We start from the raw sequence: 27567 nt of genomic DNA, 5'->3' as shown, positions 1-27567 counted from the left end.
AGACTGTTGGTTCTCAGAAGTGTAGAAATGCAAGTAACACACACACACACACACACACACACACACACACACGCACACACACACACGCGCGCGCGCATGCACACACACGCACACACTCACACATCGCTCTCCCTCCTCGAGGTTCCCTTCTCCTTTCCAGCATAAATAATCCCCTCAGTCTGCTGGCTCAACCCTGATTGGAATCTCGACGCCGTGCTCAATTGTGGGCTGATGGGGGAAAGTAGGGTGCCCTCTGTGTGTGTATGTGTGTGTGCGTGTGTGTGTGTGTGTGTGAGGCTGTTTCAAGGCTATAAACATAATACCAGAGGGGTGTCCACCTCCGTCAGGCCAGGCCTCTAGAAACCTCAGTTTAGAAGAAGGCTGGCACACAGATCCACAAGCGTGGATTCACATAAGCTGTTCAGACTTAAATGATAACATATTTTACTGCAAATTACACAGAGAAGTATTCTGACTGGCATATGCGCTCTCTCATATTCACTCCTTTGCCTTCAGCGTTCAGCCAACCAGACGGTGAGGCGTGAACCCGCAGAGGCCCGCAAGAGTGCTGCAATACTGAGATACCGACACAGGGGGTTAAGATCCAGGCTCCACAAGGTTTTATCAGCTTCTCTGTGTCCGAGGGGAGGCCAGCTGGAGCCTCGTGCAGAGTTTTATGGGAAGATTCTGTGGCGAATTATGAGATTATGTGCAGAATTATTTGTAGGTCACAATGTCGTACGTGATGTTGCGCGGAGTGGCGTGGCAACTGCCGACTGTTTGATGTCAGGGTAGTGTAGATTCCTGTCAGCAGTGATAAGACTTTCCGGTGTACTCGAATAAAATTCACCTCCCTTATGTCTATTTTTTTTTTTTCAACAGACGGTGGGACCGGCGGGCAAGTTATGTAATCGGTATACGTTTGGACACCATGTAACCCTGGTAACAGCAACTTCCCCCCGCAACCCTACTGTTTTGAACACTGTATGTTCAAGTCGGGTGTTACTACGTCTCCCCGATGTTACAGCTAATAAATTACCTCGGCTCACTTTCCTCCAAATCACGTTCACATCATTATCTCATCCCACCGAACCGAAAGCGAGTGGAAAGCTGTCTGTGGTGCCGCTTGCGTTATAGCGCTGTGGTACTCCAGCTATGACGCTTAACAGTTTGCTGGCTTCCAGTGCGTTTGTCTTGTCAGCTCAATTCAAGATTAATTTGACTACAGATCCATCATTGGTATATCTCACTGTGTTGAGTCAGCCTTATGCCACACATCAAACACTGAGAGGGACACAGAGGGAAGGATATCAAACACTTCACTACAGAGAGCTGACCAAAGTATAAAAAAAAGAGAAAAAAAGGCATCAAATTCCCTCCCTTATTTTCGTCTCCCTGACAAATTCTGTATGTGCCGACTCTGTGGAAAACAGGAGTGAGAGAGAGCAAAGTAATAAAAGGGAGACATTTGAGAAAAAATATCTGAAGATGAAACGAGTGCGACTGAGAAAGAAACAGAGAAGGAAATATCTGTTTACTGTAATGGGTGGATTATCAGGATATGAGAAGATAAGTTGAGGCTGATAACAGTCCCTTCCTTTGGCATGTAACTTAATGATTGGATCATTAGCACTTGAGGCATTTATTGTTGCCATTTTCTTGTCAAGGCAATGAGCTGACTTTTAAATGCCTCCCCTTGCCTCTGGACCCCCTGGGGGCTCTGGAGAAGAATTATACTTCACATCAACATATCTGCTCCGACTTGTTGACTTGCACTGTATAGTTGTGAGGCATTACATCGGACTATTTTATAGCAATAAGAAGCAAGCCAAATTCATCTGACTCCAGAGGGCACGAGGTATTGTGCAATGGACTGCTGTGATATTGCCTCTCATTTATTGACCCCCACTGCTACCAGCGATTAAACATTATACCACGAGCAAACCAGATAATGTAATCGTATCACAACTGCAGGAGAAGCTTGGTCGCTCGAAGAAGTATCAGCGCGTTTCATTGGTGGGACCTCAGTCCAAGTGAAATAAAAGCGGCCTCCACCATGTCGAGAGACGTACACACACAGACACGGGTTTGGACGGAGATGGTGAGTGGAAAACAAGGGTTTCTTTGAGCAGATTTTAATTAGCAATGTTCATAGCTTGGCTGCGTCCTTTTATGATTGGCCCACAGAAAGCCTTTTTGTTTGCCTAATGAAACACATTAAGGGGTACGCTCCTGAATTAAACTCTGTTTGTGTATTTGCGTGTGCGCACGCTTTTCATGCATGCGTGCTCACGTCTATTGCATTTGCATGTATCTGTTATATGGGTGGGTGCCCACATTCTTTTTGGCTTATTAGAGTTCCACTGGCGGGGCATACGAAGCCGTAGCAGGAGACAGAGATGAAAGAAATCCTAGCACTTTGTTTTCTCTCCTTTTCAAAATAGTTGTTTTAGGTAGGGAGCCATTGCCCATAATTGCTGAAACGGGGTCAGGTATTTGTCCGTCTTGCTTATGATTTACTCTGGTGTCTGTGCCTTAGTAATCTGAAATTAGAGCTGCGGTTAGGGGCAGCCCGACCTCAGACAGACCACATAGATTGTGTAATGCATAGCGTTCTGCTAGTCGCATTGGGATCCCTCTCATGGACACGTTTCATACAAACCCTCTGTAGGATTTGAGAAGCACGCTGGCCATATTATTCCACATTCATCAGGAATACAAATATAATGTATGGAATCACACATTACAGGCAGGAGGAATGGAAAACATAGTATTAAACAATAATTGTTGTGCATTCGCAATGAAAAAAAACGTATAGCTTCAAACAACCATGATTGTAATTGGGATTATATAAAGACACTAAAGGTATAATAATAATGATATAAAATGATATGTGCATCAGTCATTTTACAAATAAATCACTATGAAAAAAGACTTTGCCATAACAATACATTTAATAATTAAAACCCACACCATGTGGAGTAGGGCTTGTTAATCCAGAGTTTATAAATGTCTATAATTTTGTAGTAACTGTAACCAAAGAGTATTTTCTACATTGGAAATAATCTTCTCCTTTGCTGCAGTGGTTTCGCTAGAATTCCACACAGTCTTAACCCAAATGGCTTGTGGGTTACTGAAGCTATGAGCGAGGTCAGAGTGCACAGTCGACAGCTTTGTGTACTGCAAGTCAGATTTTTTTTCAGTACATCATTTTTCAGTACATCGATGCGTCCGAACGGTAAATTGCTGCCATGACAACCGAGCAGAGAGCGAAAGTGACATCAAGTGAGTTGTTTACAAGAATGCGTTCCTTTTGCGGTGAGAGTGTGAACATGTGTGTGAGGGTTTGAAATGTGTACAGTTTGTGAGCACAGGTCGACGTTTTCTCCGTATCACCGCACGGGCACAAGGGTGTTGACAAAAGCACTCTTGTGCTGCAGGATTGGGGGAAAGTTACTAATGCTGGCAAGATCATGATCTAAGTCACATTGCAGTGCGGCAGAGGTGGACTGGCGGAATATACTGTATTAGGAACAGCTATTGTATCCCGTAGTCTCTAAGGGAGGACTAACATGGAGCACACTGCATGTGTGTTAGGATACATTTTTTAAAAAGGAAAACGGTGTGAAAGATTAGTGTCTAATTAACCAATGTAAGAATAGACTTTGCAGTGTCTCTCAGAGGCCGTACATGGGCACAGCATTACTTTGCTTATGTTCACCTTGTAAACCACAGTGTATTAACCAGATAACATTTGGTAATTTGCACCAAAGTTAAAGAACTGTAATGGGAATTGAATCAAGCAGTGGTCATTACAAAAAAATTATAAAATTTGAAATTTGGACCTGAGGATGGTGCCACAAATGATCCTGGGCGACACGAGTGACAGGAAAAGTCAAGGGATCACTAAAGTCATTAGAACGCACGGTGTCCTAGGAACCATGAACCACGATTTTATTCCAGTCCATGAGATATTCCCTGAAATAAGAAGGAATCACCAGTAATCAAGGTTAATCATTTGGGCGTAGTGGATATCTGCATTACATTCCATGGCGATCAACCAAATATTTTTATTGGGCTTAAAAAGTGAAAATGTCAGCATAAATGTGTTGCTTCGGGATAAGTAAAAGGATCCCCAAAGCTGGTGGTTTCCGTGATCTCAGCATTACAAAAAGGACTTGACCAAATTACAGAGAGACTGGTATTAAACACATCATAGACATAAACTGGAATTTAATATCAAAAGGTAAAACTTAAACCAGCAAAAAAACCATCAAAGAAATATAAAGGCAACTCACCAAAATTACGCACGAGGATAACGGGGTGATATGGTAAAGTCTGTACATACATTAATGCATTCAATTAAAGTCTTTTAATTTACGTTTCTGTAAACATGGATAGAAAAGAGATGGAGCAGAAAGATCTGCAGCGTCTAGATCAGCAAGTGCATCCATTCCGCATGTGGTCTGAAATTGCTTAATAGCCTTTGTGTGTATTCACTGAGAGCAGGGCAAAGTGCCTGAGGTGTGAGATGGAAACCAACAAGACAATAACTCCGAACGAGCAGCTCAGCGGGCGCTTAAGCAACAGTTAGCTCGTCTGAATGCACTTCCCTGGTGATGCTCCAGGATGAAAGGTCGTGTCAAGAGGATCGAACGGCTTCAACGTCATATTTGACTTCATGCTTCAGTTCTTTAAGGCAAAACAATCAGCCAATAGTCTGATTCCTTAAACTCTCGTCAACGCCAGGGATTAGAAATAGAAGATGTGATTGTAATGAGAGTTTAATCGACGGGGATATCCTGACCGGGCCTCCAAGGGGACTGCGTCATCACAGTGGGCCTGCTGCGATGATGTTATCAGGGACAGCTGCATTGGGTGGAGCCAGGCCCGAGCAGTTGCCCACAGATCCCCTCCGCAGAGACCCACCTGCTCCGCATGTCCAGTTCTCCTCTAAACCCCTCAAAGGGATTCCCTGAGTCCTCTTCTATGTCCAGTGGCCCCCGTGTCTTTGAAGTCATGATCCTACGTGTTTTGGTGGCATTGAAGTCATTATCCTGTGGTCATGTCGTGTCACATGTTTGCGCCAAACGCTTGTTTGAAGTTTGACAGGGCGCTCTTCACACAAGTATTGATCACAAGGCCAAACGTATTATTTCTGTACAAACAAAAGCCATTATTATCAATCGGTGATCATGATCGATCACCCTTGTAGGCTATTTGTGAAATGACTATTTCTCAAAACCAGTCAAGTCTAGGGTTCACGTAAAGCGACATCAGTGGGTTGGAGTGGCTGGCGCACACAGGGCAGCGGTTCTAATTTAATTAAAAGCCCTTGAAGAGGAAGCACAGCCGAGATTAGTACCGTCAATTAGGGGTTACTCTGCCATCTGATCAAAATCCCACACCCCATTTGTGTGATTCATACAGGAAAATATGCCTCTTTGTCTTCGAGCTCGACCAACTCTTGGGGAGAAGCTGGCGCGGGGTCAGGAAACAGAAGCTGAGTGTGTAGGAGTGGGAACCAAGGCAGCGGGGCTTGGGGTTGTTCATCTAGATAAGCCATGGCATGAGGTCATCTTTAATGAGAACTGATGTATTTTCGTCGGCGCCTTTTCTGAACGTCTTTATAGTGAAACAGCTGGCGTGAAGAGGAATCCGTCGCGGAGCCAGAGAGAATATTTTCAAGGGCTCATTTCCATCAGAATAAAATGCATCCCAACGTTATTTACAATAAAGAAAAGCTTTTCCTAGAAGTATTTATTGTGAGGTATGAACATAAAGTCGATGTTCAGAGAATGTTGCTTTATGATGCCTGTCACGCTTGTGTATTTGCCCATTTTGAGAGAGAGAGAGCTATAATACATTTTTTGCCATTGAATCAATCACATTTTGTTTCAGTCTAGAAGAGGATCTTCAAAATCAAGGTAGCAGAAAATCCCCCTTGGCATCGATCTGTAGCTTTTTAAAAGGTTTTACTCATATTTCCAAGGTCACGGCAGTCTTTCACTCACCTCATGGAAACGTTTACAAGTCCATGATGCAATGAAGGTCTTTATCCAAATCCATCTTTCGGGAGAAATAATTTCCTCAGATCTAATCGCGTCTCGCATAGAAGCATTAGACTTGACAGGACACCCTCAGACCTTCCGTCTTGGAGCGGAGTCCGTGACAAGAATATATGAATTACTCATGCGAGGTCCTGACATGATGTGACACGATGCCAGTTTGGCAAATGAACTAGGTGCAACTTGCCACATCACCACACTGTCATTCATCCGTGTCACTGTTCAGAAATCAAAGTAATGGCGTGCGTACGATCTCATCGTTTTTTATCAAACCCAGATGTGAACAGTATTTCACCCTGAAAAAAAAAAAACAACAGCAGAGATGGCTCATGTAGAAGCTTTGTCTTTGAGTGACGGGGTGCCCCCCTGTAGTCTGCGCTATCCTCAATCCAACTGTGCCTGCACTTTGTCTCCAACTGAGCTCACCATGCAGACTAAAACGCTTTTTGGCTCAGGTCGAGAGGAGATCTACGTATGTGTGCGGGTCATTATTAGGGATGTTTTATCATTTCATAATGAAATCGAAACAGCATGCGTATGAGGAGTACTTGAGCAAAGAGTGCTGTACATCACTTGGGCATCATTTTATCTAATCCACTATAATTTTAAAAGACATGGTGACTTACCTTGGAGTCATCTACAGATTTTCTGGTCTTGGTACACAATATTATAAACCTTTTGCTTAATAAGCCATTTGACGTCACATACACTCCTCTGCACTGTTCTTCCTGGCTCTTGGATGGAGAATATTGTTACATTTTGATTAGTTCCCAGTGTTAATACAGCAATATTGCGATGCTAAATCTCATGAAATGTGTCCCGGGCTGGAATGGCAGAAATATTACATTTCCTGTTTTTAATTTTGAGAGAAAAGTCGAACTGGGACATTGGCAGCACAGTAGCGGATATTAAAATGTGTGCGACTTCCCTTTTTTTTTTTTTCTTTCTTTTTTCTGTGAAAAAGATTTGGAGAAAATTAGGCAGGAAGTATGCGGCTTTCCCTGAAGCCTAATGTTCCCTCTGGGAACTGCAGTACTGTTACACTGTTTATCAACTTCATGAGCTACATTTGCACGGCGTATCATGACTTATGTGAAACTGAGGTTAGTTTTAGGCCTGAGAGAATCCATTTAGCGAAGCCATTTACGTTTTCCAGCAATATTTAACCCTGGGTGGACATTTTTTACTTTTTTGACGTGAAACATGAGAAACTGTCAAGACATCCAGTGGATGCTAACTAGATGTTAGTTCTCCCGAACTCATTTGCAAGAACATATAATGTATAATAAGGGAATATGGTGCAAGCAATTGGCCAAGAATCAGTAGATTCATATTCTAATCCATTCTTTTCTGCCCCACAGGTTGGAGTCAGGGATCTCCAAATTCACCCATCGTCTATCCTTAAAAGAGCGTCCGGTCAAAACAGAGAAGACTTCCTCAGACAGACCTCCAACGTACAGGCGGCGATCTCTAAGTGTGGACTGGTAAGATCTGCTTATTAAGTCTTTCAAGATCCCTGAAATTGAATGTTGTGATAATGTGCTTGGCCTTCACTACTTCTCATAAATTGTGACAAGTGAGAGGAAGCCGTGGTGATACTGAGAACTCAGAAGCACACATTGGCTCTTAGGCTCTTAGACTGGGAAGTTTAAGAGGTGAAATAAGACTAAGCTGAATTTTGAAAGGGAGATTTCCTTTTACCCATCTCGATTTAAATCCAAAGAGCATCACATTACAAGAGAGAGACAACTGCAACCGAGCCTTGCTACGATGTATCTGTGAACAAAGTCAAGGCTGAGGGGGACGAAGAATGGGGGCTGGCTTTTGGGGGCGGGGGCAGAGAGTGGGTGGAGTGCCGATGGGGTCCTGCTCTGTCTCTGCGTCTGGGTTTTGTTGAAGAGCGCCAAGCAGCTCCAGTGGCGCCGGCTCATCTTGCTCTTGTAAAGCTCCAGTCCTCAGGCAGCCGATGAAAGGAGTTTGAAAGCTTTCCATCACAAGGCTGCCTTCCCATCCCCACCCATGGGAATCCTTCCCAGTCTCCCCTCTTGTTGCCTGGCCTCCGCTCGTTTATCTACCCATCCATCCTGCCGTCTGTCCATCTGGCGTCCCCCCTGAGCTTCCCGCTATGTTTTCTTGGCTCTTCCTTTGTACTCCCCCCAACTCTCACCGTTGGGGGGGAAAAGCACCAAGATAAAGCGGATCTCACACTTCCTTTGCAAGTAATATTGTCATGTTAAAAAATGTCCAAATGGCCACGGGTCTAAACGGTTTCCAGGTTTCTAATTGCAGCGCAGGGATTACAGTAGCTCGTGAATAGAGTTACTTTGGTTTGTGGACTTACAGGTGTGGGATTCTCTGAGGTCCTATCGAATCGTGCTCGGGCCTGGTGTGAGGTCTTACGAGGTCTTTTGTCAGCCTTATGAGATCTACTGTGTGGTCTCGGACTGACTTTTACGTTGTGTGGTCCGCCAGCAAAAACTGCGGTGTTAAGTGTATGAGTGTTGGAGTTGTATGTGCAGTGTGAGGTCCTTTGCTTTAACAGCTCCATGTTTTTCCTCCTATGATGCTGGAGAGGGGACCTGGCCGTTAAAGTTCAGGCCCTGATTGATGTGGTCTGGTTTTAATGAAACACAGTGGGTAGATTGGACATGCTCATTTACAGGGGATGGGGTGGGGGTGTGCTCGGCTACAGCTGGATTCCGACATGAGTGTGACTGGCCTTTTGTGACATAATAAACAAGGAACCCCAGAAGGAGAGATTCGAGGCTGAGGGCTGAGTCATGCTACTGGGAGGTGAAACAAGGTCAGTCCAGCTCCAGAAGAGCCAGCGCAGCTCCTCTGGAATGCACTGTCATCAAGGCACTCAGAGGGAAAAAACGTGTCAGCAGCATCTCTTCATACTGTCACATGAGTCAGCTACATTTGTTTGGAATTGCTTCTTTTTTTTTTTATCACTCCTTATTGTATTTCTCACTGATTATGAGAATCTTTCCGATTTCCGATCTATAATTGTCATTGTAGTTTACTTGTAAACTACATAGTGTTGTAATGCGATACGTGTATTCATTTAAGTGCCAAGAGGCCAGGCTTTTAATGCTGGTAAAAAAAAAATATTAACTATAAGTTGTCAACTATGTGTGGGTGATTTTTAGTTTTATCTTTCTCAGTTATTTTCTATTGCTGTGAAATGAAAGTACTGATTAGACAGATCTAAATGGGCCCATTTGTCTAAGAACTATCGGGCACCTTCGTGAATTTTCTGTCCTGGGAATGCGGCTCGAGAGACATTAAAGAAATCCCTGGAATGTGTTTACCTCTAATGAAAGTGAAATGTGGATATGTAGAGTTATCCATCAATATATGCTTTTAAAATTAAGATTTAATTATGTTTATTTTGCCCCCTCTGCCCCCCTCCTTCCTCTCCTTGAGTCAGAACTTTTGAGGGTGATGTGAGACAAGGATTATATGAAATACCGAGCAGGACACCTACAGTACCAGCAGCCCTCTGCAGTAAAGGTCTCAGTTGGCTTTACACTCTACTATCTATTTAGTGGACCATTGCCGTTAACTTAGATTCACATCACATACGCAAACAAACTGTGACTGTTAAGGGAATTTAGGGCAAAGGCAGCTGCATATACAGGCCTGGAACAGGAGCTGTTTTGTAGCTTTATCAAAGTCAGTGTGAGCTGGCAGGGCCCTGGGAAAATTTGATAATAAAAGATAATGGTAGGTAAAAGTGTTATTGTTATTGGTAATCATAATAAATGGGCTCTAGGGTATAGGGCTGGAGAAAAGAGTTGAAGGGGGTTGAGGGTTTTAGGCAGTGTTTAAGGGGAAATAGATAGTATATCTGCCGTGCTAGTAAAGGCCACTGAAAAATATAGAAACATTTTCCTGGAAAAATTTAGTGTTAATGATTAAAATCTACATGGTTGACATCCTTGGGTAAACATGGTGGCCTTGTGGGATTCGAAATTAAAATACATTTTTACTTGAGCCCTCTAAATCCTCTTTTATACCTATTCTATGCATGACGTGGGCACGGGAGACATTCATAGTGTCTGGGAGGAAGTAGCAACCCACCGTGACAACACCCATCGGTTTGTGAACTGACGTTTTGAATCCTCGCGTTTAGTATTTTGGCGAGGGCTATCTTGTTTTAGTTTTTTTAAACTTGAAGTATCCATATTTGGAGGAGTGAGGTGTGCTGCCTGAACAAGAGCCCGTCCACTGTACTTCCAACTTCACCTGCAGCCATGCACCTATCGGACATTACTAGCTGCCAATCATGCCGTATCCACGCCCCAATGCACACCATGCTTTATAGTGTATTTTACGCTAAATGAGACCATAATTTACTAAATGGACATCATGCTGTATTGGAGAAGACACTAGAGAGTGAGACCATAAACTCCTCGGGAGAATGTTTACCGAAGTTATAAATCAAGTGAGAAGTAAAGTCATTTTCCCATAGGCTTCTATAGAAACTGACTACATTTGGCAACCAGTGGAGTCGCCATCTGCTGGTCATTCGAGAGAATACAGGTTTCAGGCACTTCCGCATTCGCCTCACTTTTCCTGGAGTCCATTTATATACATTTATATATACAGTCTGTTTCTGGGAGCCAATACTTAGGCTATAAAGGGACAGTGGTTCTGTTCCAGCGTAGAGCCAGTAAACGAGTCTTCATTATAATGGAGGGGCAGCCGTGTATCTTGGCCAAGCAGTTTTTATTTCCCATAAGAGTACCTTATGAGTATTGAAACATCAGCAACACGTGTAGCTCTCAAACCACGTCCAGCTCATCAACAAAAGTAAAAATGCATTTGGTGCCACACCGTAAAGTCTTTGATTGTGATATATATGGATATACTGTCTGCACTGGAGGGTTTAAATCCTCCCTCATCCCCCGAGAGCCCCCCTGCTCTTTCTGGTGCCACCCTGTCTTCAGGGAGAGCTGGAAGCTGACAGCACTTTTAGGATAATGTCTTAATTTCAATGTCAGGGGGGGAAAACATTCTCTCTCTCTCTCTCTCTCTCTCTCTATCTCTCTCTCTCTCTCTCTCACACACTCACACACACACACACACACACACACACACACACGGATAGAGGAATAGATGCTGCTGACATCCACACCAGTATGGCTGCAACACACAAACTTACCCAGAATTGTAGAAACCCTTTTTCCCTATTAATGCTCACACTCATAGATTAGCAGTACAGTATGTTGAGTTGGGTGTGTACGGAGGAGTGGAGGTTACCAAATGCTAATCGTTATGAACTGTGCACAAAGGGAATAAAAAAAGAACACAGAGAAATCACCAAAGTCTCAGTGGAAAAAGAGGGGCAGCGCTACAGGGGCCTGGGTGTAAAGTGGTTTTGTACAGTGTGGCACTCGCCTCATTTGGTTCTAATTTAAATTAATATTCCCTACTCTTTCTTTTTCATTCCCTCCTTAGATTTTTTCCCCCTTTCTTCTGTGGCTTGAGCTGTCAGTTCAAAGAAGTTGGACAAATGAGGAGGTTATAGATCCCTGTAATTTTTTTCCTCTTAGAAATTCTGATCAGATCCCACTGTTAAGGTTCACTACAAAACGGGACTGATTCCTGCTTTTGCTGGAAGGTCTGACACGTTGTTTCTGCTTTGTAGTTGCATTCACAGGGACATTATTCTTAAAAACATATCAATCATTATCACATATTAAACTGATGGTGCAAATCACTATGAAAACAAATTGTAGTTGAATATGATATACAAGTTAGAGCTCGATCTAATGGAGTTTTAGGGATGGTGATGCTGGTGCTGATATTGATGACAAAGAAACAAAACTGAGTCTTGAGATTTTAAAGTTTAACAATATACTCTACTATAGATAACTATGAATAAAAAGAATAATCAAATACTATATAGAGAACTTGAAATAAGTTTTTTTTTCTTCGTTGTTTGTTCTGTAAAATGAAAGATTTCATATCGCAGTTAACAATATGTCTGGGAAAGGCTCATATCCGTCGAGCTCTAATTCAAAGGAATTATTGTACTTTTTTCTTACATTTTCTTACTTTGTGTTGCCATTGCTCGTCAGTGTCCTTAAATCTTACATTCTTTTAAGCCTACATGGACAGTGAAGAAGTCCACAAAGTGCTCACAAAAAAAACAATTCCAGTACAACTGGGAAATCTATTAATGGAAGTCGTGTAATATGATCTAATATGATAAGTTAAGTTTGAACTTAGCACTGAAAAACTCTTGCAGGACACTGTTTCCCCAGGAAAAAGCTGTTTATTCACACAGTTATTTCATTTGTTCTGTTTTTACTTTGACTGCTCCTTTGCCTGCAATATTAATTTGTTGAGGCTGAGCTGTTGGCGAGATGAGAGACGATAGATTCCAGTCCACATGAGGGAGCAAAATTTCTGCTTACCTCTCTGCTTTTGGATAGGCCCTGGGTTATTCTGTCTCAGACACAGACACACACACGCACACAAACACACATTACACACAGACTCACATTAACACACACACACACACACGCATGTAATCGCTCAGATAAATACACTACACATGATTACACATACATGAAAAACAAATGCATGCACAGCCTCATTCAAATACCTCTGTTTTTCGCACAGACACACACACGCACGCACACACACACACACACACACACACGCTGTGTTCTTGACTCTGGATGCTGTGGGCTGCACTAAGGGAGATTTATGAGGCTGGCTCCCTCTTGTCCTGGGTGTCTCCGACTTGATACTCTGGTTTCCACTCCAAACCTCAACTCTGCACAGAGACACAGAAAGACAGGGGGTGGGGATGGAGGGCAGCGAGAGGGAGGGAGGGAGGGAAATAGACTGAAAAAGAAAAGTGTGTTTTGTTTTTTTTGGGGGGGGCGGGGGTGTCAGAGAAGACTGAAATAGGTAAGAAGAGGATGAAGGCGATAGGAGGAGGGGTGAAGGGGGGGAAAGAGTGAGGATGATTGAGACTGATGTCGATGGAGAGAAAGATAGAAAAGATGATGGAGAGAGACAGCAGTAGAGAGTGACAAAAAGAGAGGGTCTGAAAACTGAGCTGCAATTTTGGAGAAGAGTTTGGAAAGAAAGAGTGCGGGGAGCAGCTAACGTGGTGTGTGTCAGTTGGTAGGTCGGCGGGTCAGCGTGACTCCATGTGTCGCTTATAAGCTGATAAAAGACAACTGAGGCCGGGCGACCTATAGAACCCGCCGCCTTCTCTCTGCCGAGTGTTTGTGGGTTGTATTCAGGGTCAGAGGTAAGAAAGAAACTCAGCTCGGGGACCCAAGAGGCTTGTGGTTTGAAACTAGTCTTGAAAAATGGTTAACAGATTTAGATAGGAAGCTCAGGTACAGACGTCCACACCCACGTCGGTGCACACTGGAATGTAACAGAGGCACTGCGAGAGCCAGTAAAAGGTTTCGCTCATGTCAATGCAAAGGAACTCTTTGTTTTTCCTCTCCCCACTTCTGACTCAATCAAATGACTTGACAGTTGCCTCATTTACCTCACTCAATCTGATTTTTGTTGGCCAGTCTTCTGTTGGCCAGTCTAAGTGCTGTCACCCTCCAGACCTGGACCTGATGTTCAGGATCCAGCGAGTTCAACGAGGAAACACCGGACAGGTTTCCATCCAGATCTTCATCTAAAGACTCCACAGCGTTGTCTTCACTGTGAATGTTCCTGTGAGGCTCATGGCATGATGACAAGCTAGTGTCACATTATCCTTTTAAAGTGAATACACACACCGTCACAAAAACACAAGCACACACACACATACACACACACGCACTGATGTCAAATGATGTTATACCATCCAATTTTATCCATCTATACTTCCGATCAGGAGTGTGCATACATGTATTTGTGTGAGAAAGCAAATTGTCATTGTTATTAATGATCAATCGCAGTGAGGAGAGACCCCCCCCCCCCCCAAACACACACACACACACACACAGAGCCAACTCCCTCCATCACTATTCCAGATAAACATGGCGCCCGTCCGGCGTGTGACTGAGAGAATGGGCCAACTGGTGGCTTCAGTGGCCAGGGGTCGCCCCCGCCTCTCTCTTCTCACTGGCTGGGTGGGTGGCATATGGCGGCCCAGACAGGGACCCCTTTGGTGTGACAAACACACACACACACACACACACACACACACACACTGAGAGAGACACACACAGAAGGCCTGGAGCCACCCAGGCTGGGCCCACGATCGCCGTGGGAGACATTGTGTCACCAAGCCCCTGACAGAGGAGGGGTTGTATGTATGCTTGTGTGTGTGATCCCACCTTGGAAGCCCCCCCCCTCCTGAGAACATCGGACGCTGCCCACCAGCCTACGCCCCCACCCCTCATCAAAATTAGAGAGATTTACCTCTGCGTGCACACACAACACATGGATACACACAGAGCCAACAGGTGGCAGGCCTTGCTCGGCACAGCGGGCCCACTTCAAAGGTTAAACATACAGCGGACCGCCCACTCTTTCTCTGCGGCTCTCCCAAGGGACGGAGAGCGAAAGCAAGAAGAAGAGGACAAGATAAAAAGAGAGACAGAAAAAGGACTGTGTAAATAGGAGACAGATAAAGGGGCAGAGTGGGTTTGTTCATGTGGCAGCGTGCAGTCTGGTACATGGTGCATACCTGGTGTCCACGGTTTGTTCAAACTCCCCAGTTATGCACGCAGCTCACATTGAAAGTGAGCCATGTTTGACTAAGGGACATAATTAAACTGACTGTAAAAAAGCAAAGTGCCGACAGCGCTTCGCCAGCTCAGTTACTTTTTGACTGACTGTGGCTTCCAACATGGTGGTCACGAGTGCATCTCAGCATGTCGACCAAGTTTCTTGGGATATTTCTGCATGTGCCACCCGCAGATGAGTGAATCACATCACTGTTGTATCACCTCAGAACAACAGAGAACCATCGCAGCACACTCGTCTTATCAAAAAGAGGAAGTCGGAGCTACGGTGGACAATGGATCACCCAAACTAGACGACTCAAGAGTGGGAAAATGTCTCCTAGATGCTGTACATCTGGTGCTTGCTATTACTAAGAACATAATTTTGAAAACCACAGCCCGTGTTGAGAATTTTGCTCATCAGGTACATTGCTGGCCGGCCAGCCTGCCACTTTTCAGATGCACATCTGGTGGGATAATCCGTCCACATCTCACTATGTGGACATCTCCAGAGTACAGTGAAAGGGGGATGTTTCTAGCAAATGCGCACCACAGGAACAAAAAGCACGCTCGTGCACACACCTGATACATCCCTCAATGAAATCCTATCCACAAGATATGACCCCGAAGAAGCCTCAAGAGCCACCGCGACTGCTTTGTGGCCTTTAAAAATCGCGTGGGAGCACAAAAACAGTGCTGCACACGTGCATGCATTTCAGTATGTGAGCGCGAGTGTGTATGTCTGCATTTGTTGTGTCGCCATGCCAACTAGTGAGAGTGAGGGGCTGCAGGTCACCAGGCTGGTGTGGCCTCATGTTGCCTATAAGCTGATAAGAGCCAAACAGAGGGTACAGCTATATAAATTCTAGTAATACTGCCCCCTCCCACCCCCCACTACCCATCCATATCTCTCTCTCTCTCTCTCTCTCCCCGACTCCCTCTCTCTCTCCCTCCCTCTCCCTCTGTGCGTCCAGCAGCCTGCCTGCTTCCAGCCTGTCTGGTGCCAAGACTCAGATTTCAGAATTTCCTTCTACAAGCCACATTTAGAGCAGCCAGCGTACTCTGTGCGTGTGTGTGTGTGTGTGTGTGTGTGTGTGTGTGTGTGTGTGTGTGTGTGCGCGCCAATTTGTGCAACTTTTCCCTCTCACTGTCTGCCTCTCTGACCCCCACCACTGTGTTTTCGGCGAGCACTGTCCTTCTGGTGCCGCTCTTTGCCTTTTCTGTGTGCGTGTCTCTCTGTCTCCATCCATCTTTCTACCTCCAGTTCTTTGTTTAGTTTGTGGGACTTGACCGGCAGACAAGCGATACATGTCCACTAAATATGGTTGGCCATTTCATTTGTGCCTGTGTGTGTATACAAAGAGGCAGGAGGGGTTAAGGAAGAAAAGAAAACCCAGCCCCTCTCCTCCTCGCAGCCCATCGGGACAAATATGGCTTGATATTTGGCTGTACAGTTAAACTGTGTGCTTTGATCACTTAATTCCTGTTGTTTCTACTCACTTAAAAAAAGTCAATGTTTTCATGAAGCTCATTTGGCGCCTACATGCTCATGCACATATGCACGCCATACACACACAAATAAACACATGGCAGTAGATAACACACTGTGCAACAACACATGTAGCTTTGTGACTTTGTGTCTGTGTGTGCTGTTAATGACACATTTTCATTGTTCATACTTGAGATAATCATTATCTATAGAAGCAGAAAACACTGGCCAATAACATTATACCTGCTTGACAGTCAACTCCCCATTTGTCAACACCAAGCAGGTGGAATGAACAAATCAATTTTAACTACAACTACTGCTGTGTTTGCTCCAGCAGGGAGATTGCTCCACTGCTATTACTTCGCCAAATATCAAGAATGTATTTTCCCGCTGATAGTCAGAGGGGGTTGACAAAAATAATATGATGTGTGTGTGTGAAAGACAGGCAAAAAGAGAAAAAGAAAAAGGGAGAAGAGCAACAAATCATCAAGAAGATTGGTCAGTTTCGAAGAACATAAGATGATTACGGAGAAAGAAAGAAAATGCATCTAATGCCAATTTCCGACAACAAAAAAAACGGTTTGTGTCCAATACCTGCTGACGATTTAATTGCTAGTCCATCGAGATGCTCAAATTTGAATGTGGGAATCTAATATTATGAGACATTTGACTCAGATAGTGTATGTGTGTCTCCGTGTGTCTCTGGCTATTTGGTTTGTCCTGTGCGTTGCAACCTAAGATGGGATTTGTCAGAGCGAGCAACATTTTCCACTCTGCCGCCACTTTTCAGCCTCGCTTTGAAGTGTCGCTGAGTTGTTCTTATGTGCATACTTGTGGCGACCTTTTAGCTCGGACCAAAAATCCCAGAAACTTTGCAGTTTCTGCCGCGCCAACAATTAATCGTCATTTTCTTAAAATCACGGGTCTTTCCCATCTTGACTCGTAGTCAAAAAGTAAGTAAATGTCTAGACTCTTTCTGCATATTTGAATGTGCAGTCGCTGTTTACATCTGACTCACTGTCTGGAGGACTAAGCTGTTTGTGTAAACAGGCTGATACAACTAATAAAGCAGATGCTGTGTGACTGCATGTGTGCAACTCGGGGGTGTTGATTGTTTAAGGGGCTGATCCGGGCTCACTGTTGCAGGCCGGGTGCATTTGATGTGGGATTGTTCGGGGGCCAGACATGGAGCCTGGCTTTTGGTAGAGACTTTGGTTTCCCAGAAGAACTGCTCCCCGCATCCAAAAACTGGTCGAACTGGAGGAATTGTGTGACATAGACTATGTCTTTGTTTCTTTAAGTTCAAGTGAGTTCAGTAGTTAGTGTGCGCTATCAGTTTGCAATCCTTCTTTCTTTTCTTTTTTTCCCACCGTCCTATTGAAGGAGCTGCAATCTCGGTCTAAAAGCAGATTCATCCAGGTGGCCAAGACGTCGCCGAGATAAAGGGCATGTGTCGTGTGTGCCACTTCATGAACACAATGGATTTAAACCAACATCAGCTGTCATTTTAGCAAGGGAAATACAGTTTCAGCCTTGGCGGAGGTCTTGCACTTGCTTTTTAGTTAAACACCTTCGTTTATTATGTACCCCCTTTTATCTTTTGTAGGGCAGGGGGCATTTCATTGGGGAATGACATCCTGATGTCCCGTGTAGGATGCAGCATCTCTTTGAAAGCACATCCCACACCGCACCACGTTACACACTATGTAATGTCGTCAGAGAGCGATGGGGCACCGTCCTGCCGACAGAAAAAAGTCGTCTGTTCCATCTCAGGCAAATAACAATAAGCCGGGGGCCGGATTCCAATGGGCTTTCTCTTTGAAATGGGATACCGGCACACGCATTACAAATATATCTCTTGTTTTATCTTCCGGGCCAGGCCCATGGAAAAATTATTCCAAATACCTGCCGCACTTTATCTGGAACCCTGGAATAGGTTAGGCCCAGCCGGGAACACGAGGATGTCTAAAATAAGGCCTCTATTACGGGATGGAGTGGAGATGGAGGGGACAGAGCAGGAAGGGATGGGGATCGGGGGTATTTTAGGTGTATCGGCACTGTGAAAAAGGGCTTGTTGCGGGGGCTTGGAGCTGCTTTAAAGTCTACAATGTGGGGCTGCCGTCAGCTGTTGTAGGAACTGCATTGGGGGAGGGTGTGTGTGCGTGTGTGTGTGTGTGTGTGTGTGTGTGTGTGTGTGTGTGTGTGTGTGTGTGTGTGTGTGTCTGTATGTGGGCTAACACGTCCAATAGTGGAGCGAGTATATAAATAACATTTTTCCTACAGATGTTCTCACCTTGACAAATCTGTTCTTGGCCAGTGTGATACTTCTTGGCATATGGTGTGATGGCCCAAACTAACTCAACCTTTATTTACTTTCCTCAACCTGTCCCTGCCCCGGTTCGAACCCCTTACTTTTTAAGAACAACATTTACATTTGTGGTTTTTTTAGCTGATGATGTTTTCCAGAGTGACCGATGATAAGCGAGCACTTCTTATATACTTTAACGGGACCCGTGCCTCAAGAAAAACCCGTTGATGGCTGCAGCCAAGGATTCAAATTAAAATCTTTGGGTTACAGCATAGTTGTTTCATGTTGAGGTCACCACATGCCAGAAGATGTAACTGCTTGCATTCACGTCGAATATGTGAAAAAAACTTCATTATTTTGGTGGAACATAATGTCTTAAGGTGATCCATTCAATCTTTTTACTATTCAAGAAATTTTATTAAAGTAAAATGAGTATTGAGGCTTTCTAGTGGGTTGTGACACTAGAATATCTGTATCTATTCATTTCAATTCAATTTTATTTGTATAGGCGCCAAATCACAACATACCTTATCTCAAGTTCCTTTACATAGTGAGTTCGAGACCTCCTAAATGACAAAGAAACACAATGAGCAAGCATCTAGCGACGGTGGAGAAAAAAAACTCCCTTTTATCAGGAAGAAATTTCTAGCAGAATTGGACTCAGTTGTGGGCGTCTGCCGCGGCTGATTGGGGTGAAAGGAGAGACATTTGGGAGGGAATCTATATGATCTATTTAATACGACAGAGACTGCCTTATAGTCATACTGCAATAAAATTGGGATTCAGAGTTGAACCAAGGCGAGAAGAGAGGTGTTGGGGTAAGAGGAGAAGAAACAAGGAGGTAAGGGAAGGAGTGAAAGCCCAGGAGCAAGAGAACAGAGAGGAGAAGGAAAAAATAAGAGAGGCGAGGAGATGATAAAACAAGTTCATAAGATGTTAAGAGGGTAGGGAGGAACAGGCGGGGGAAAGGTGTTGAAAAGTCCGCCCTTGAGGAATTCATTTATCTCTCTGGCTGTTTTGTGGGACCCGTCACCGGGCCTGTCTCCGTCGCCTGTCGAGTCCCGATGACATTTCCTTCAGCAGTTGAGAGTGTGTGAACACCACGTACCAGACTCACCCTAGAAAACTCACCATCATCTGCATAGTTCCCATGGCAGAATGGAGAGGGCCGGCATAGTCATCATACCAGTGATGCCAAGACGCAATGCAGTGACACAAGACGCCCTATCTTTTAAAACTCATAAAAAAAAAGAAGAAAAACAGACGTGAGTTACAGAACCAGGCTGACATTGCCAGTGCAGGGTGACTCATATGGCACCTGCGATCGAGAACTGATAATGCCAACCCCGGCGTCCATCTGGCAGGTCACAGTAATGTATCACCATGCCATAGATCTGTGGTTCTCAGCCAGGTGTCTGGACCTGCCTCCCTGGGGGTTGAAGATCATTTTTTGGGGTTGTGGCATTAATAATGGGATTAAAGAAACCATTTTCACACTATGTCAATGTGTTATTCCTCTAAAAATTGTTCTTCCAATTCTTGTTCCGCGTAGAGCGGACATATAGAGCAATGTGAGTCATGTAAGACCCTGAAGCCTTGGTCCTTCAAACAGTAATGCCGCATTCAGCTCTATGAAATTCGGGTGCTGTTTTCAACAACCAGACTCTAAATGTGTTTCCCCGAATAGCCCGTCACGACGAAACTACTTTCCTCAGATCTAATTGTGTTTTACAACTTCTTGCATGAATGGATTGGAATTAAAATCCAGACTCAAACAGGTTTTAGACAGAGGTTAGTGGAACAGCTGTGATTTAACCAAGCAGTTGTCCTTCTTTCCCCTCAGGCTCTTTTTTCCTTTCATTGTAAAGCTGAAATTTCATTAGGCTAGCCAGTCAGTTTGTTTCATAGTGTGGCAAGCTACAAACTCTGAAGACGAGCGGAAAAAATTAACATTAACTTGAGTTTATTTGAGCCAAGTTTTCAGTCACCAGACCATCACTGGGGCATCAGGTCACAATGAAGTTCTGAAAGTTTGCCCTTTTTGAAACGACTTGACTGAGACTGAGCTCAAGTTTGCAGAGCCTTCTTCTGTTTGCAGTTGATCTTTGGCACTCACTTTCATTGTAGCATTTGGTCACGAGCCTTGTGATCTTTTCTAAAGTTGTAAACTCTTATAACGGACGACACGTGATCACATGGTGCACATGCTGTATGAAATGTCATGTTCCACTCACACTCACCCACCTGTCTCTCCTCCAGGGCCGACTCTGCCAAGATGACGCAGCCCATGAGGGGAGACCAGGCCCACCAGCCAGCCCCAGCCCGCAAGTCAGCCAGCCTGTCCTCGCCAAGCGCGGCTCGCCGCCTATACCGCAACTTGTCTGGAAAGTTCCGTGTGGGCACCAACCCCCCTGCCCTGGAGGACAGTGTGGTGTCAGGACGGGGAGGAGACAAGGAGAGGCTGCGCAAAACCACCATAGTAAGTCAGAGAGGGAGAAAAGGGAGAAAAAAAAATAGTAAGCCCAGGAACACTGTAGTCTAAAAATAGTCAAGTGAAACATATAGAGAACCTCAGGTCGTGACATCACATACACATCCATCTAACTATTGTAGAGTAAGACAGAAAAGTTTAAAGGGAGAGGCATTGTGGGTGTGTGCAGAGGGAGCAAGTTGATTATAATGCTCAATATTCACTTATAAAAGATGACATTTCTCAAATATCATAATATGAGCTTGTCGTGACCTTTTCATTCTGACCTCAGTTCCAGAGTTGTGAAGCTTTGTTCGAGGCCGTGGAGCACCAGGAGTTGGACTTGGTGCAGCTGCTCCTCTCCCAGTACAGTCTTGAGGAGCTGGACCTCAACACGCCGAACAGCGAGGGCCTCCTGCCCCTCGATATCGCCATCATGACCAACAACGTGCCCATGGCCAAACTGCTACTGCGGGCCGGTGCCAAGGAGAGTCCCCACTGTGAGTAGATGGAACACATTGCGCCCTGTTACGTCTGATACACATAAACATTGTCATTGCACAAGGGATTAAAACCTGAAACTTATCCTGGGGGGAGGTCACTCAAAGTTCCCAATTATTATAATCCATTGTATAGAGATAATAAGTACATGAAGTTAAATGTATTCATCTTTCTGTAGAATATAATAAAAATCTATTCTTTGGTCACCACCACATAAACTCTGTACTAATAAGAACAATGATTCTCTCATTTTATTGAACCTCTTATTTTGACAGGCCTTTACTGTTATTAATATAACTTTGACTCGCCTACATGTGAGTCTCATCGGATCACATGCCGACACGCTTCTTTTGAAACGTGTGCGATGTGTTGAAAAAGCCAGAGTTAGTGGTCCTCTGCCAATCACGACTTGTACCCTTCACAAGCATATGATGCGTCGCTTGCCGACAGATCTTTAATCATTGTTTTCCCTTCGTATAGAGTTCAGTATTTAGCATTAGCTCAGAGCTAATACCGGAAAGAGTTTGTTTGGGATTCAACAGCCACACTGTGGGAACCCAGCTTCTGTCGCAACGGCATTGGCTGAGACCAAAGCCACCGCAGGTGTTGCCCAAAGCAACTACAGTACACACACACACACACACACACACACACACACACACACACACACGCACACACACAGACACACACACAGACACACACAGCTCGCAACACAATGTCCCACCATACACTCCTGTACCGCATCCATCCACACATTGTTGACAAACTCTTTCATGTATTCTGCTGGCAGTGAAAACATATTAGAGAGGCGATGAAGGGTTGGTAATCATGATGCAATATTAGTCATCTTTGAAAGCACTTTTCACTGTCTGTGATGTGCCGAGCCTCCGCTCCCTTCTTCTGCTAATGATTAGAAACTCGCCAGTGAGGCTCCTAGGCTGTTTGTGTTTGTACTACACACACAGACTCACACACTTCTTCAGAGCTGAGCCAGACGTTCTTATAAAGGTATCATTAAATTGAAAACACTTGAATGGAAAGTGGTGTTTACTGAAGTTGCTCTTTGATTTCTGCTCTGATTTCTGCTCTCTCTCCAGAACCAACATAGCTCGAGCGGCCAGTTTGTGTGTGTGTGCGTGTGTGTGTGTGTGTGCGTGTGTGTGCGTGTGTGTGTGTGTGTGTGTGTGTGCGTGTGCGTGTGCGTGTGCGCGTGTGTGTGTATGTGTGTGTGCGCGCGTGTGTGTGGTCCAGGTATCACTAATTTTGTAGGGACCTAAATGTGTTTACACAGTCACATTATGGGGACTTGTATTCCTCATGGGGGCAAAAAGCAAGTCCCCATCATCCAAAAGAATCTACAACCAAGTCCAGCTGCTCCTGATTCAACGGCCTTTTGATTAACTATGACCTGGATGAATGAGAATTTAAGGTGAAATCTGGTTTTAAGGTTAGGGTAAAGTTAGTAAGTCCCCAAGAAATAATGAGAAAAGTCAATGTTATGTCCTCTGAAGTCGTGCTTGTTGCAGACTTTTCCTTAAGCTTTGACAACCATAGAATTTCATGCTTAATTACATTTACGTGCTCGACTTCACAGTGTATGGTGACCAGACAAAAAAAAAAATCTCCAAAGCCCCTTCATATTCACCTCATAAATCCCTTGATGGCTCTACATGGGATAACCACTTTAATGTGCTGTTTAGGATCCCGGCCTTGATGTGAAATGAGGACAAATCAAGACGCACATACACATTGGTGACAGCCTCTGGAGCAGTTTCCAGGACTGAAAGGTCTGTGAGAGTAAATCAAAAAGGACCTTAACGAGTCACACATCCGAGCATCCTCGGCGAGACTCCTAACTTAAACCCTGACCTTGAAACCAGACGCCAGCCTCGCGCTTTGCCTCCTCTAAAAGTGACAAACAGCCTTTATGTCCTCACACGAGTGGCTGAAGAGCACAACAAAACTGACACTTGGATTCCAACAGAAGCCCTCAGCCACCGAGGAGACACAGCGAGAGCCGCAGAATTAAACACCCAGATGGACATTTTGACAAGGAGCTTTAAACTTACTGTCAACAGTGGAATCTAACGCTCAACAGTGGAATCTACAATGAACAAACACAGACCACACAGACTAAACACAGACACACACCAGTCCCAAAACGCGCCAAGAGTGACCAGCCGCCAAGGGAGAAGTACAGTGCGCTACTGTCCTTTGTGACCTCAACAGCTTTAAATGACCTTTTCTGTAGTTTCACACACAGAGTGATCTGTGAGCATGTGATTGAACCCATTGATCTTTGCATTATACCTTTACCTGCGACTCCTCCGAACCGCTCAGTCATGATTCGAATATTGTTATCGAGTGTTACATCTAATCTACTATAGTGCTGTGTTTATTGGTTTGAGTAAACATCATTGTTCATATTGCTTTAGTAACCCCCCCGACAAAAACATTCCTCTCATGGAGGCTGTGGTATACGTTATAAGCTATACACATTTTTCCACACTTTTTTTGCAGAAAAATACTTTTTTTACAATGGCAGTTTAAAATGATGCCCATGCACGTTCCCACCATTTTGTGTTCCCGTATAACCGCATGTGAAGAACCACTCTCACTTTCATTGCCCCATTGCTCTGTGGCATTCTCTCAGTGATGTCATCTCCAAAGGGGGACTGCTTAGTCACATTAAAACGGAGTTTATTGAGGAATCAGCCGCAGCATTTCGGCAAACAAAGACATTAAATAGAGAGCGGCCTGCAAAAGCGCTTTGCGACCTCGCAGGCGATTCCTTGGAAATATCGGTGAAGCCGCGAGCAACGTTGAAGCGCTTGATGAAAGTCAAACCAACACAGTGTTGACTTCACTGATCAAACTTGTAAATTATATTGTGATGAAAACATTTTACTCTTCTCCTCTGGATTTAATAGTTCTTATCAAAAAAAAGACATGCTTGATTTTATTTTAACGAGTCAGGGTCACATTCGGCGTATTTTGCATTTACTCTTTTGAATCTTGGTTGGTAAAACAGCCCAGTCAAGTTTCTAGTCCAGCGCTGCTCCGCTTTGAGCTGTATTTGCCAGCTGTACGATACCAACAAGTATTTTTCCGGGTGTCAGAGTCGTCTTGAATTAATAGAGTCACTTCAACATGTGCCTGAGGGTGATGAAAGAGTAACCCTAACCACATGCATATATTGACTTCTCTATCGCTCACTGTCTCTCCCTTGTTTGTCCTAGTTGTGAGTCTGGAGGGCCGAGCGGTGCACTTGGCCACCTTGGTGCAGGAGGCGGAGCAGAGGGTGTCGGAGCTTCAGGCCCAGGTGCGGAGCGAGGGTCCCTGTGAGCGGGAGGGATCCGACTGGGAAAGGCAGCTAAAAGCCTGGGAGTGGAGGCTCCGGCTCTTCCGACGCATGCAGACGGGCTTCGAGCATGCCAGTAAGACTTCAGGGCAACTTTGATGTGTTTTTTGTTTTTTTTTCCACATGCTGAACAGTTGAGAGAAGTTCACAGCTCAGATCATTGCAGCAGCCCACCAGTCGTCTTTGGCTTTCATTCTTGCACCCTTTTTCTCTGCTGGTATTCTGTCTGGGCTGAGTTAAATGCTTCCACACCGGGATTGCCTAGCTGTGTGTGTGTGTGTGTGTGTGTGTGTGTGTGAGCGTGCGCTTGAGCAAACACAATGTGTCTGTATTCCTGCTTTAATTTTTTATAGTCATTTCATGACACGCTTAGCAGCGTGGTAGACAGCCACCAGACACACTCACACGCACACACACTCCTCTGTTCCTCCAACCAAACAAACCAATCTGCACTTCAATGCAAAAAAAGGAAAGATCTTTCCTTACTTTATAATTCCACGCAGTCGTGTCATTTGAGAGCTACGTTGTGTGAGCAGTGATGGAAATTATACACCACATGTCAAAATGATGTTTATGGAGTTATATTCACAATCACAGTCAGCGACATCCTCGCTCAGCGTTGACATTCATTTGCGAAGATGGCGGAGTACAGATGCAGCGCTGCTGTCATTTCCATCCATTACCGAATGTAAATTTCTTCAATCTCACAAGTATCCACCACTTGACACTTTTTGAACTGTTTTCCATCTCTGAAATTGAAACCGGTTCCTTATAATGGCTATAATATGCAATATAGCATCTTGGTCTGCTTGTGTTTGCCCGTCTGTCTCTCTGCTTATTCGCCTGGCCATCTTTCTTTCCGTCTGTCTGCCTCTGTAGACCCTCCGGACGCTCCCAGTGTAGTTTGCCTGTCTGTCAGCAGCAGCACCAGTCTGACGGTGGACTTCCAGGAACCTCTTTGTGTCAACTCTGCTGTGGTTACCAAGTACAAAGGTCAGCCACTGTGCCCGTCCCGTTGCTGCACTTAGAACACAGCTCTCTGTGACAATGTGTAAAGTTACGCTGCAAAATCAGATGTCAAAGAGTCAATTTGAGCATTGTTCAAAACTAATTTATAATTGTTAAATCCTTTTTTTTAAATTTTACAATGCATATAGTACAAGTGAAAAAAGTATTTTTGCTGTGTTCATTTGCAGTGAGCTGGAGCAACGCTCCATCCCTCAGTCCTTTGCTGGGTGAGTCAGTGGTGGAGGACACTGATCTGCTCCAGTACAACATCGCCGGCCTCACGTCTGTAAGTTCTGCCAGAATTTCTGTCTCCACCATATAATGGTCTGAAATGCCGATTCTTCATGTCAGCATGATCAACCATTCAGTGTGAACCAGGAAAACTCATTTCTTTTGCGATTCTGCGTTCACATATACTGTATATACAGCAAATCTCTTTAGATTTGGAACGATCCTGCCGAGAGGTAACGCCAGAAAATAAAGGACTTATGTCCTCTGTTCCCACCTCAGTCTGTAAGAACTAGCAGATAAAGAGGATGCAATCTTGATTTATATGCTGGTTTATAGGTGACAGGGCAACACAAAGCACCACTAAGCTCTGGCTTCTCCAGCTGTTGGTGCTGACCAGTAAAAACGTTTAGAAACTATTTCCCACGTGAAGGCCCCTGATATTATTTGCATGCGAGCTAGAGGTGATCGCTTCATCGGCATTTCCCCAGTGACTCTTCTTTATTCCATACATCAAACCCCACACACCAGTTGTAGTCACCATCAATCCCAAACGATGGGATGAGGGTGAAAGACTTATGGCCCTGCTCGAAACACAATTGGAAAACATGGTTTATTTGTTTCTCGGAGGGTCTCGGCTGCCGACCATTCACCAGCAACAGTTGCAAAACAGCCTCCGAAATGATAAGGAAGCAGCTTGGTTGCCTGCCACCTGATTTATGTTTGGCATTTTTAAGCGGGCATGTAGACAAATGGACACTGTTGGTTGTTTGTTATTGTGTGGGAGTAAACCCCACCACCCCCTTAGGACCCCATGCTGCCAGCCAAAGCTCACTCCTGTCACATGACAGGGGTCAAGGCGAGGTCGGGAAGTGTCGGCGTCTGGTTTGATTGATCTGGCTGAGAAAGGAGAGACACAGGCCTGCTGTCTGCACACTGGACACAGAGACAGACAGAGCTTCTTGATAGAGCCCTCAACTTTCACACACTCACACACACACACACACACACACACACACACACACACACACACACACACACACACACACACACACACACAAAGACAAATAGGGACCTAGAACGAGACAGACAGACGCACTTAACCGTGCACATACCATGTTTTCATACCCGAATGTACATTTACTTTTACTCGTCGGCCATAGCTGTGTTCAAACTAATTTTGACTCAACCGTCATGTGTCCCTTCCTTCCAGGGGACCCATTACTATGTCCAGGTGTCAGCCTACAACATGAAGGGCTGGGGGCCGCCACTAGTCTCCACCCCTGCCTGCGCTACGCCTTCCAGTAAGTCTCCGTTGTGTCTATGCGTATGTGTATGTTCACATGTCTGCCCAAATTTTACATAAAAGAAAAACATTAAACTTTCCAGTTAAACAACAGCAAACAAGTGCCCCGGAGAGGTTTTGGCTGGC

General features: G+C 44.7%; 1 protein-coding gene across 3 annotated transcripts in view; it reads left to right on the top strand.

The window, feature by feature from the left end:
* The window catches only part of LOC118287761 (ankyrin repeat and fibronectin type-III domain-containing protein 1), a 121574-nt gene that overhangs the window by 80115 nt on the left and 13892 nt on the right, over positions 1–27567 (top strand). For all 3 annotated transcript variants that reach the window (XM_047327748.1, XM_047327747.1, XM_047327749.1), the window contains 7 exons: positions 7430–7552; positions 20827–21046; positions 21330–21537; positions 24778–24975; positions 25779–25892; positions 26096–26193; positions 27349–27439. In XM_047327748.1, coding sequence (XP_047183704.1) covers positions 7430–7552; positions 20827–21046; positions 21330–21537; positions 24778–24975; positions 25779–25892; positions 26096–26193; positions 27349–27439 — 1052 coding nt within the window. The remainder of the gene's footprint in view (positions 1–7429; positions 7553–20826; positions 21047–21329; positions 21538–24777; positions 24976–25778; positions 25893–26095; positions 26194–27348; positions 27440–27567) is intronic.

This window comes from Scophthalmus maximus, chromosome 16, assembly GCF_022379125.1.
Source record: "Scophthalmus maximus strain ysfricsl-2021 chromosome 16, ASM2237912v1, whole genome shotgun sequence".
Lineage (NCBI taxonomy): Eukaryota > Metazoa > Chordata > Actinopteri > Pleuronectiformes > Scophthalmidae > Scophthalmus > Scophthalmus maximus.
This window is presented reverse-complemented; position numbering and strand designations above follow the sequence as displayed.